Source organism: Haliotis rubra, unplaced genomic scaffold (assembly GCF_003918875.1).
Source record: "Haliotis rubra isolate DU_JTF1 unplaced genomic scaffold, ASM391887v1 Scf486, whole genome shotgun sequence".
In the NCBI taxonomy this organism is placed as follows: Eukaryota; Metazoa; Mollusca; class Gastropoda; order Lepetellida; family Haliotidae; genus Haliotis; species Haliotis rubra.
In genome coordinates, this window is record NW_025767175.1 from 417,712 (window position 1) to 430,805 (window position 13,094).

At 38.2% G+C, this 13,094-nt stretch overlaps 1 protein-coding gene across 1 annotated transcript in view; it reads right to left on the minus strand.

The window, feature by feature from the left end:
- Nucleotides 1-3,479: 3,479 nt before the first annotated feature.
- LOC124291210 (UDP-glucuronic acid decarboxylase 1-like) overlaps nucleotides 3,480-13,094 on the minus strand; it is a 56,454-nt gene continuing 46,839 nt past the window's right edge. Inside the window, exons 10-12 of the mRNA XM_046728146.1 lie at nucleotides 10,795-10,957; nucleotides 9,399-9,506; nucleotides 3,480-5,688 (exon numbers count right to left, since the gene is read on the minus strand). Coding sequence (XP_046584102.1) covers nucleotides 5,639-5,688; nucleotides 9,399-9,506; nucleotides 10,795-10,957 — 321 coding nt within the window. The 3' untranslated portion in view covers nucleotides 3,480-5,638. The remainder of the gene's footprint in view (nucleotides 5,689-9,398; nucleotides 9,507-10,794; nucleotides 10,958-13,094) is intronic.

The following is a 13,094-nucleotide window of genomic DNA, read 5'->3' on the forward strand; positions in this document are numbered from 1 at the left end:
ACAAACTTAATAAATGCAATAAATATGAATCAGCCACTTTATGGAATAATATATTCAGTATATTTTGCATACAGGTACACCTACACAACATAGTAGTCAACCAGTATTTAAACATCACACGTCTGTATGTGAAGGATTAAAATCAAGCTGAAATTAAACATCAACATACAATGTTTTACTTTTCACAAAAATAAAACAAATTTGTCAAAAATATGACCAACACCATCCCATCTTAAATTGCATCCTAACATATCAAGATGTTAGATTTATGACACAATATGAAATGTTCCCCTTACAATAAAAGTAATATCTCAGAAAAATACCAAAGACACACTCACACCAACCCCACTGGCTGTTCTGGAGCAGGGAGTGCAAACCCAGAGATGCCAACCCTAATTTAGCCCAATTAGTATTTTGGCCACCAACTGATGCAAAAATTAGTATTAACCTTTCCAAAGAATGTTCATATTTAACACAGAATATATAGATATTCTAAGAACTTGTTATTAACATTGTACTCACCTAAATCAGTATTAAGTATCCACATATTGCTTGATACTGAATAAAAAGTGGTTGCAATTTATTGTGTATGGTACATATGCTATTAATAATTTAATTTAATGTATTTTATCAAAAATTAGTATATTTTTACTGCTATCATAGTCTCGTATTTTATGTTGTTTTTTCGTAATGAATACGATAAAATCGTATGGGTTGGCATCTCTGCAAACCATCCCTTTATTCAGACATCTTAACAGAGCCCTCGCCCATATCACTTAGTGACTTGGACGGTATGAGCTACCTTTTAAAAACTATCTACCTGTGCATACCTATCCATACCCCACTACACTTTTAGCAAGCAAGGACTACAATGAAATCAATGTGGGTGAAGATCTTGTAGACCTGTTATTACTCCTGCAAGTTTGCGAAATGACCAATTCCAACTTGTTCATGAGAATCACAGACAAATCCTTACCATTATGCAAATGAATTCCATACAAATAAACAGTGTAACAACTGTAAAAACTTCCATCAGCTTGCCGTCTAGGAACTAATGAACACAATTATCCATAAAGAGAAGTGTAATGATACGTTATGTCTACTGATACACTATATTTGGTGTTGCTAGGATACAGACAACTGGGTATTGACTTGTGAGGGCTGCAGCGACACAAGCCCCTACGTGTACGCAATGTTAAATATACTTAACACACATCGACACCTAATACTTGCTCACTTGGGCTGCAACGATTCGGTTCGATTCATCGAAAATCGAATCTGACACCTTAGTTTTGATTTTTGATAACCATTATCATTATTTTGATTCGATATTTAAATATCTATTTAAATTATTTCCACATAGCCAGAACAAGCAGTTTCGAGCGCTGAAATAAGGCGAAATGTGATTGGTTGACGCCAGGCTAAATATCCAATATGAATTGTTGTTAGAAGACATCGCCAAGTTGACGGTGGATTTCTCGCTAAAAAAGCAGACTCTCAGTCCAAGTAAATTTAGGCTCAGTATTATTCGTTACACTGCTATACTGAATCTAACAAAACCTAGTAGAAGGTCGCATCAGCTAACCTGTGAGCGACCTATGATCGCCCAATCAAACGCGAGACGGCCGAACGGATTTAACCAATCAGACAACAACTACTTGTTAGGGTTCGGGGGACCTACAAAATGTTTTGGGATTTTATCTTCCCTGGTCGCTGACACTGATCTATCAACAAACGAAAATCCGCATAAAACACAAATTTGTGACCTGCAGAAAAACGCTTATGGGTTTCTAATAACATGGCTACTATCTGCTTATATTTTCGCAAGATGACATCCTTGAATATTGACAAAAACGCTATTTTCGGCGACTGTTTACTCATTGCGTGTATCACTCGGATGCGATCGTGCGGAAAATAGAATTCGGAATAGGTAAAGGTTCAAACGGTATGTGCGAATGTTTACTTTCGCGATTTGGTAAGCTGTGTTCTGATTGGTCAGTCCAAAAGGTTAGCTGACGCGACCTTCTACTAGGTTTTGTTAGATTCAGTATAGCAGTGCAACGAATAATACTGAGCCTAAGTTTACTTAGACTGGCAGACCCTAAGTTTACTTAGACTGGCAGACCCTAAGAGTTACATGAAATCTCATGTTTTTACTTGTGGGCAGAATCGAACAGGAAATGATCGAATCGAGGGTCAAGTATCGAAAATCGAATCAAATCGAGGTCCGGGTGAATCAATGCAGCCCTACTGCTCACGTGGATTGTCATAATCCATAACAGCACCAGCGGTGGAGCTTGTAGGTGGGCAAGAGTTGGGTCGATGTAACTCAAAGATGGAAAAGCATTAGCACCATGGAACTTGGTCCATATGTTCATCTAAATGTTTTACTCCCATATGATACTTCTCTGCTTGAATATATGACAACCCAACCGCAAAAGGAAAAGGTTGTTACAGGTGAATATATTTTAAGCTAAGGCCAGACCAATTTTATTTCTTGTTTTACGGATCTGCCGGTCATATTTTTTCAAGAATAAGAAAAAATTAAAACTTAATTTTCCCCACTCAAAAAATAAAATCCTAATGTTTTATTGGTCAAAAATGTAAATTTACAAGAAAAGTTGTTTTAGATTGTGTTTTGCCCCATATAAACTTCATAAATTGCCAAAAGTAAAATACTTTTTTTTATTTTTTTATTTTTACCCTCCTGCCTTTAGGTTTTCTGAGGACAAAAATCCGTAAAACAAGAAACAAAATTGGTATGGCCTAATCTGAGTTGAGACTTTTGAATTCTTGGTACGAGTGAGCAAAGCTCTTGCAGACCAATAAGAGTCTGGAATATTTGTGTTCTGTGTGGGTTTCCATGTTTCTGTAATGAGGTAGTGAAAATATAAAAATGAATTGTGAGGAAGGGAGACAAAACATAACAATATTCAAAACATGTGAAAAAGTCTTACTGTGTGGTCTCTAATACATGCAGCCAGAAAAAAAGCATTCCTGCATCAACATGCCAGAGTTCACAGCCCTGCCCACATACATATTCCAGCATCCATCTTGAACAGGATCACCATAATATCCACCACAAAGCATCACTACGCTCTATATCTCCTGAAACACACTCCCGTAGCAGCACCCAAACTTCAACAGAAACTTACACGATTCCAGCTCTCCCTTCTATCCAAAAGAAACTTGACATTTGAAAAAGTACAATGGTCTGTGATGGAAGCATACCAGGGCAGAGATGCCAACCGATACAATTTTATCGTATTCGTTATGAAAAAACAACACTAAATACGCAACTACAATAGCGGTAAAAATGAATGAATTTTTCAAAGAAGACATTTAATAAAATTATCAAATAGCATACGTACCATACACAATAAATTTCAACCATATTTTATTCAGTATAAAGCTATATGTAGATACTTATTACTGATTTAGGTGAGAATATCTAAATGTTTTTATTGAATATGAAATTCTTTGGAAAAGTTAATACTAATTTTGGCCCCAAAAATACTAATTTTTGCATCTGTTTTGGCCAAAATACTAATTGGGCTCAATTAGGGTTGGCACCTCTGCTAGGGTGTCCATAGATACATAATGTTATTTTAATATTATTCCAACTTAACCATTCAGCTACACTGGCTTTTGACAAGAGCCCTTTAATGTTCATGAATAAGTTCATGTCAGCGTACACAATATACACTGATGTCAATGCTGTTAAAAACAAATCATATTGATAGTAGAGATGACAGCTGGCATTATATCAAAGTGTTACTGTCAACGCTATGCAAGAGGAAACACTTAAGTGCCAGCATCATGTACTGAACGGAATTGGGCAAAACAGCATGTAGCAGATCCTTGAACATCTAAGGACCACAACTCTGTACAGTGACTTAGGTGTCTAAACTGCTATTCACTAGAAGTCATGGAATGGTAATAAGGAATAAATTGTGCCCCCTGAATGTTAAAAAACTTGAGAAAAACTAGAGATACTTATTAGCACTAATCAGAAACAGTTTCCACAATGTAATGGGTATCTAAAGGACTAGCGTTTGGGGATGTTTCTACAGGTTATATACCAAAACTTCCACATCCCAATCCTACCACACATTGTTAAAACAACAACTCCTCATCACCCCTTATCAGGTAATAATTTATTACGAAGTGATTGTTTGTATTCATTACTGATTAATGGGTTAAACCATTACAGACTGAGGTAATCAGTATGCTAAAGTGTGTGCAGTCAACCAGAAATGTTGTTGTTATAAGCTGTGGAAGTTTTGGGATGTGGAAGTTTTGGGAGGATACCTTTCTATGTGTTATCACAATTCAGGCTAGTGAACTTTCAAGGTATATTTCAAAAGACACTTAATATTCACAGGCCTAACAAAGAAAACAAAAACTTATGTTTTCAAAACCATAGAAATGAAATAGACACTCATTGTTTGTTTTAGTGTGCTAAATTAGTCAGTGTTTTAGTGTGCTAAATTAGTCAGTGTTTTAGTATGCTAAATTAGTCAGTGTTTTAGTGTGCTAAATTAGTCAGTGTTTTAGTAAGCTAAATTAGTCAGTGTTTTAGTGTGCTAAATTAGTCAGTGTTTTAGTGTGCTAAATTAGTCAGTGTTTTAGTGTGCTAAATTAGTCAGTGTTTTAGTGTGCTAAATTAGTCAGTGTTTTAGTGTGCTAAATTAGTCAGTGTTTTAGTGTGCTAAATTAGTCAGTGTTTTAGTGTGCTAAATTAGTCAGTGTTTTAGTATGCTAAAAGTCTACACTAAATTAGTCCAGTGTGCTAAATTTGTGTTTTGAAGAAGTCTTAAGTTGGTGTTTTAGTGTTCATTGGTTAGGCTTTCATTCATTGTTAGGTCTGATATTTATGTAAACAGAAGGTAAAATACCAATATATGCATATATTACAACTGGAAACTGATTGTCATTGAATGCAAGGACTAAATGGTTTTTAAACCAGTCAGTCTTGGTTAAAAGATAACTTGAACTGATGATAATTAACTTCTAAAGTCCATAAATACTTTGTAATTATGCACTTGGATAAACTAACAGAATCTGGGTAGTACACTGAATATGTAGTCTGTTATGATAGTGTGAAAATGGCTTCTTATCTTCGATATCCATAACACAAGGTGGAAACAGCTCAGAATCTGTCATCGATGTCGAAGGATCATAACCATCTTAAGCCAGAAAAGCTTGACACCCAAGGAACTCATGCTCAGTGAGTGAGTTTGGTTTCACGCTGCTTTTAGCAATATTCCAGTAATATCACGGCAGGGGACACCAGAAATGAGCTTCACACATTGTACCCATGTGGGGAATCGAACCTGGGTCTTCGGCGTGAGGAGCCAACGCTCGAACACCTTAACCACTAGGCTACCCCACTACCCCCTCATGCTCAGCGAGTTGTGCCACTTAATGCCAGATTCTATTTCAGGACATAAATAATTAAAAATGTTTCTCAGCTCAAATCACTGACATGATCAGATAAATCTTCATTTCCACCTCCAGCTGTTAGATGCTTATTCGAGATGTGATGCTTCAAGTCTTTATTGCAGGTTGATTTGATTTTTACAAGAGCTTCTCGGGTGGATGAAAATTTCTTTCACTGTGGCGAGATCGTCTGAGCTCATTTTGAAAGTACTGTATTGTCTTGTTTATCCCAACCATCATTGGTACCTGTGGATGAGAACAAATTTGTAATCACGAGAGAAACCAAACCAGATCTTTAAAGTCATGGCAAAAAAAAAGACTTTTACTCACTAGACTGTCACAACACACTTGTGGAAATAGAACTGCATGTGCCTATTCCAGCTGACTATACATATACATTATTACACGAGCAAGTGTGTCATACGACTTATACGAAACGAGTGTAACTGCATGTGCCTATTCCAGCTGACTATACATGTAGATTATTACACGAGCAAGTGTGTCATAATTAACTTATACTGTAAACGAAAGTGTAACTGCATGTGCCTATTCCAGCTGACTATACATATAGATTATTACACGAGCAAGTGTGTCATACGACTTATACGAAACGAGTGTAACTGCATGTGCCTATTCCAGCTGACTATACATATACATTATTACACGAGCAAGTGTGTCATACGACTTATACGAAACGAGTGTAACTGCATGTGCCTATTCCAGCTGACTATACATATAGATTATTACACGAGCAAGTGTGTCATACGACTTATAATGGAAGCGAGTGTAACTGCATGTGCCTATTCCAGCTGACTATACATATAGATTATTACGAGCAAGTGTGTCATAATCACGACTTATAATGTAAACGAGTGTAACTGCATGTGCCTATTCCAGCTGACTATACATATAGATTATTACACGAAAGCAAGTGTGTCATACGACTTATCTGAAACGAAAGTGTAACTGCATGTGCCTATTCCAGCTGACTATACATATAGATTATTATTACGAGCAAGTGTGTCATACGACTTATACTTAAACGAGTGTAACTGCATGTGCCTATTCCAGCTGACTATACATATAGATTATTACACGAGCAAGTGTGTCATCACGACTTATCATGTAAAGCGAGTGTAACTGCATGTGCCTATTCCAGCTGACTATACATATAGATTATTACACGAGCAAGTGTGTCATACGACTTATACGAAACGAGTGTAACTGCATGTGCCTATTCCAGCTGACTATACATATAGATTATTACACGAGCAAGTGTGTCATAACGACTTATAATGAAACGAAAGTGTAACTGCATGTGCCTATTCCAGCTGACTATACATATAGATTATTACACAAGCAAGTGTGTCATACGACTTATCTGTAAACGAAAGTGTAACTGCATGTGCCTATTCCAGCTGACTATACATATAGATTATTACACAAGTGTGTCATACGACTTATAATGTAAACGAGTGTAACTGCATGTGCCTATTCCAGCTGACTATACATATAGATTATTACACGAGCAAGTGTGTCATACGACTTATACGAAACGAGTGTAACTGCATGTGCCTATTCCAGCTGACTATACATATAGATTATTACACGAGCAAGTGTGTCATACGACTTATACGAAACGAGTGTAACTGCATGTGCCTATTCCAGCTGACTATACATATACATTATTACACGAGCAAGTGTGTCATACGACTTATACGAAACGAGTGTGACTGCATGTGCCTATTCCAGCTGATTATACATATAGATTATTAAGCGAGCAAGTGTGTCATAACGACTTATAATGAAACGAGTGTGACTGCATGTGCCTATTTCAGCTGATTATACATATAGATTATTACACGAGCAAGTGTGTCATCACGAACTTATCTGAAACGAGTGTGACTGCATGTGCCTATTCCAGCTGACTATACATATAGATTATTACAAGAGCAAGTGTGTCATAACGACTTATCTGAAAGCGAGTGTGACTGCATGTGCCTATTCCAGCTGACTATACATATAGATTATTACGAGCAAGTGTGTCATCATACGACTTATCTAAAGCGAGTGTAACTGCATGTGCCTACTCCAGCTGACTATACATATAGATTATTACACGAGCAAGTGTGTCATACGACTTATACGAAACGAGTGTAACTGCATATGCCTATTCCAGCTGACTATACATATAGATTATTACACGAGCAAGTGTGTCATACGACTTATACGAAACGAGTGTAACTGCATGTGCCTATTCCAGCTGACTATACATATAGATTATTACACGAGCAAGTGTGTCATACGACTTATACGAAACGAGTGTAACTGCATGTGCCTATTCCAGCTGACTATACATGTAGATTATTACAAGAGCAAGTGTGTCAAACGACTTATACGAAACGAGTGTGACTGCATGTGCCTATTCCAGCTGATTATACATATAGATTATTACACGAGCAAGTGTGTCATACGACTTATACGAAACGAGTGTGACTGCATGTGCCTATTCCAGCTGATTATACATGTAGATTATTACACGAGCAAGTGTGTCATACGACTTATACGAAACGAGTGTGACTGCATGTGCCCATTCCAGCTGACTATACATGTAGATTATTACAAGAGCAAGTGTGTCATACGACTTATACGAAACGAGTGTGACTGCATGTGCCTACTCCAGCTGACTATACATATACATTATTACACGAGCAAGTGTGTCATACGACTTATACGAAACGAGTGTAACTGCATGTGCCTACTCCAGCTGACTATACATATAGATTATTACACGAGCAAGTGTGTCATACGACTTATACGAAATGAGTGTGACTGCATGTGCCTACTCCAGCTGACTATACATATAGATTATTACACGAGCAAGTGTGTCATACGACTTATACGAGACGAGTGTGAAATTTTGTATTGCCCGAGCTAGAACGAGGGCAATACATAATTTTGCATGTATTTCGTATAGGTCATATGACACACTTGCTTGAGTGTAATAATTGCTTTATAATCCATTTTATTCAGGTACATTTGATCAGTAAAACACGGTATGCAAGTGTGAAGGCCCTCTTCATTGACGTCATGTTCAATTGTTTAATGACGTCACAGACGATGAAATACAGAAACAATTGTAGCTAGGTAAAAGTGATATGAGCACATATGATATATATAGGACACTGGTTATGTTTCACCATATGGGTAATAATATGATATTATAAACCTGGTCATTTCCAGCAAGTCCACAGCTCATTTCAGGTTCACATTAAACATCGACATTTTTTAAGAGTGAGTGAGTGAGTTTAGTTTTACGCCGCTTATAGCAATATTCCAGTAACATCATGGCAGGGGACACCAGAAATGGGCTTCACACATTGTGCCCATGTGGGGAATCGAACCTGGGTCTTCGGTGTGATGAGCCAACACTTTAACCAGTAGGTGGAAACAGTGGAACGCCTCTTGTTAGGACCCCATGTTCAGGTTGTTCCAGGGTGCATATACAAATTACTTTAGATACATTTATAGAGTTGTTCCAGGGTGCATATACAAATTACTTTAGATACATTTATAGAGTTCTTCCAAGGTGCATATACAGATTACTTACAGAAATGTTAAAAGCTTGTTCCAGGGTGCTTATTTGAGAAGTGAACTTGATGTGGCAAATACATTTATGTATAAGGTTCAATAATATGTAATTTTTCAAGTAAAATTGATATTTTTATACTCATCCTGACTCATGATCTTTTGCTTATTTCCCGTCCCTTTGCGAATGGTAGTGGAACACTTGAATCCCTTGAATTTCCCGAAGCGGACGTAAAAATACACTCACCCACGAGTTACCTCCCTTTTCCCGCGTAAACAGTCATGTGACCAGCCTTATAATAATGATTCTTGAAGTAACTGTTAACAAAACCAAAGAAAAAATCACGCAATCAAAATGAGGATTTTACCACAGGCTGCCAGTTGAGATATTTCCGGGCTCGTGTGATGTCTGGGCGACGCACGCTTTGGATCGTCCTGCATTGCTGGTTTCGTAATAATCTTACTCGTGCTGGATTCTGCAAACATAGTTTGGGGCTGAAATTAGTCTCATAAACACAAACAGTGATAAGTATTGTACATATTCCTAGTTCACTAAATCCACAACCTAATAATACTCACAGCACAAAATGATTACCCTGCTCAACAGATCAGTGTGTAGTTGATTCTAAGCTTCCTGGTTACATGCAACCCAAGTCTGTGAGTGGCCATGTTATCTCATCCTGCTGAACAGGAGGTATGCAACCTGACACACTAAAAAATGTTTTACTAAGGTTTTGAGTGAGTGAGTTAAAATTATAAGTCACATCGGCAGTATTTCAGCCATATTGTGACTATATCAAGTTATATATTTATAATAGCTATAGGTACATTATAAAAGTCTTTCAGCGAAGGACAGTAAACAACTAGTTTATCACAGATGGAAATTTAAAAACTAGTAATTACACTTAAAACATTTTAAACTATACAAGACGATACGATATAAACAGGCTATAGACTGCCAACAACTGAAGGTAGATCACCATACTAGGGACCATGGGGACTTACAGTACATTTGCTTCCTGCATGGACCCAAGCTGGATTTACATCATCCCTTCAGCTATTGGCAATTTGAGATAATCTAGCCATAAATTAAAATAACATATATGCTACGATTAACTAAGGATTTGAAGGCAATGAATGAGAGATCTTCAAATATGTCCACCAATCCAAAAACAATTTCTGCGTACTCCATCTAACTGATCTTCTTGGTTGTTTGCGTGTATTGGTTCACACCACAGTCGCCAATGTTCCATCTATATGACGAGAGCTGTAAACAATCAGGTCCAGATGAGACATACCAGTGATTGATGTTATGAGCAGGCTTTACACTGGCAGGGTATGAGTACATGCAATCAACCATGTCACCTGATCATATCAACCCGTAAAGATCCGGGGTTAGAATTGATCTTCAGTAACCCATGCTTGTCGTAAAAGACGACTAAAGGGATCGGGTGGTCAGACTCGCTGATTTGGTTGACACATGTCATCGTATCCCAATTGTGTAGATCGATGCTCATGCTCTTGATCACTGTATTGTCTGGTCCAGACTCGATTATTTACAGACTGCTGTCACATAGCTGGAATATTTATGAGTGTGGCGTAAAACTAAACTCACTCACTCACCTGATCATATCAGTCACTTCTGGAGAAAGCAAAAGCTGAGAGGACAATTTTGACTAAGAATCCCTTTCTATGTTTGAAAAGTTTCATTGCTACCTATTCAGTGGAAGCATAGTATCGTCAACTCATGGAAGATATACTTACTGACAAGTGACTTGATGATCTTGGCAAAGTCCATGATAGTGTGTTCCTCTGCATTGCCGAGGTTGCAGGGGAGGGAGTAGTTGCTGTTCATGAGAGCAATGAGCCCATCCACGAGATCGGATACATATTGGAAAGACCGAGTCTGGGTACCCTGCCCATACACCTGGCAAAACAAGCAAGACAAGAGGGAGTGATTTACGCTGCCTTCAATGGAATTTCCAACAAGTTGAACCCCAACATCTCAAACGAATGGGACCGCCTCCGTGGTGTAGTGGTTAGAGCATCCGCCCGGAGAGCGGAAGGCAGCGGGTTCGATCCCCGGCCGCGTCATACCAAAAGACGTTACAATGTGGTACTTGTTGGTTCCTGCCTGGCGTTCAGCATTAATGGGTACAACAAGGACTGGTCGGCTCGGAGTCAGTATAATGTGTCTGAGTGGGGTATTCACGCTTCACTGGGGCATGGTATCTCAGTGAGCTAGCACTATAAAATCAGCTTAAGTCTGGGCTAGTACAAGCAGCCACACACACATATACACACGCATGCAAGTCGTCATATGAGTGAAATATTCATAAGTGCAACGTTAAACCCCATTTCACCTCACTTTCACCTCTTTTGGTATGGCCATTTCGGGGATTTTGTTAATTGACCTTCCGTTCTCTATGTTTCGCCTAACCACTACACCGCGGAGGCGGTTTGGGGATCAAGAAAAAATAGAACATTTACAGCAGGGTTCGACACATCCGACCCAACCTTCTAATCGTCAGACAAGAGAAGGCAAACTCACTTTGAGCATGTTTTCCTACTTGTTAGGTTTCCTTCGATATTGTGTTCATCTCAGTATAGCTGAGATGCATTTTGACTTGACTTGTTTTGTTTGTACATGGGTGACTTGACTTGTTTTGTTTGTACATGGTTTTTTTTAATGCCATGTGACAGTGGTATGTAAATAATATGGATGCAACATATACACTATGTGGCGAATATGATGTGTATCACGAATATTGGGTAATGAAAACGATTAATTATTCCCAAATACAATATTGTCGTTAAGTGATTGATGCACAACATGGAACGCCCATGTTGACAGTGTTAATTTGTCACAGCAATAACCAGTTATCTCATGACACTCACATTTGGTATGTAATAGTTATAGTCGACAGTACCATGTGCGGCCTTGGCAAACTAACATGACTTGCGCTATTGCATGACTAGTGCATATTCCATCCTTGCATATCTCACTTTGAAAAAGGACATAAGGGTTCAAGTAAAACACACTCCTTAAAAATATTCGTTAATATTCGGTTCTGGTGACCACGAATAACGAACTGAATTCATGAAGGGCTAAGGTTTGATTCACCGAATATGCGAGTGAATCGCAACAGCCTTAGTAAATAACCAAGTCTGGACCAGAAAATCCAGTGACTGACATCAACAGCATCAATGCAGCGTTTAAAATCCCATCTGTCCGACCGTCCGGAACGGTCTATTTTCATCTCGGACGGTCAAATTTCAAAAGCAGCCTGTCCGGTGGTCTGGTAGATATTTTTACCCCTAAGAGTAAATATTTCACAATATCAGACAGGTTCTCTTGTCGTCCATTTAAGGTGTTTAAGGTATTATGAAAATTATGTTAAACTATTTACGATTGTACAGTTCATGTTACAATAACCAATCACAACACCTGCACTTTCAGTTTACCTAAACTCGGTGCATTGCCTGTTAGTGCTATGTAGTTCATTGTGATGCCTACAAACAGTGAATGGAGCTTGCGCGAGTTGGAAATGGCAGTCACAGTTTATTATTGTTGACAACCAGACGGGCAAGTTTGTATCTGGACTGGTAAGTTTTTAAAGTGACCAGTCCAGCTGTCTGGCTTGGAGTTTTGAGAGTTTTAAACACTGATCAATGTACAGGATGGGAATATAACAACACGCATCAACGAAGTCAGTGAGTCTGTCTATCTGATCTCTTTGTCTTCTGTTACGACAAACATGGATTGCTGAAGACCAGTTTAAACCCAGATCTTCAGGAAATTCATGTGGTAAGGTGTGTTTTGTACATATTGGGGCAACTTACAGTCAAGGATTCATTCTGTAAAGCCTGTAGTATAAAGTTGCTGACCACTCTCCCATCATTCATGTGCTAAGGTGTGTTTTGTACATATTGGGGCAACTTACAGTCAAGGATTCATTCTGTAAAGCCTGTAGTATAAAGTTGCTGACCACTCTCCCATCATTCATGTGCTAAGGTGTGTTTTGTACATATTGGGGCAACTTACAGTCAAGGATTCATTCTGT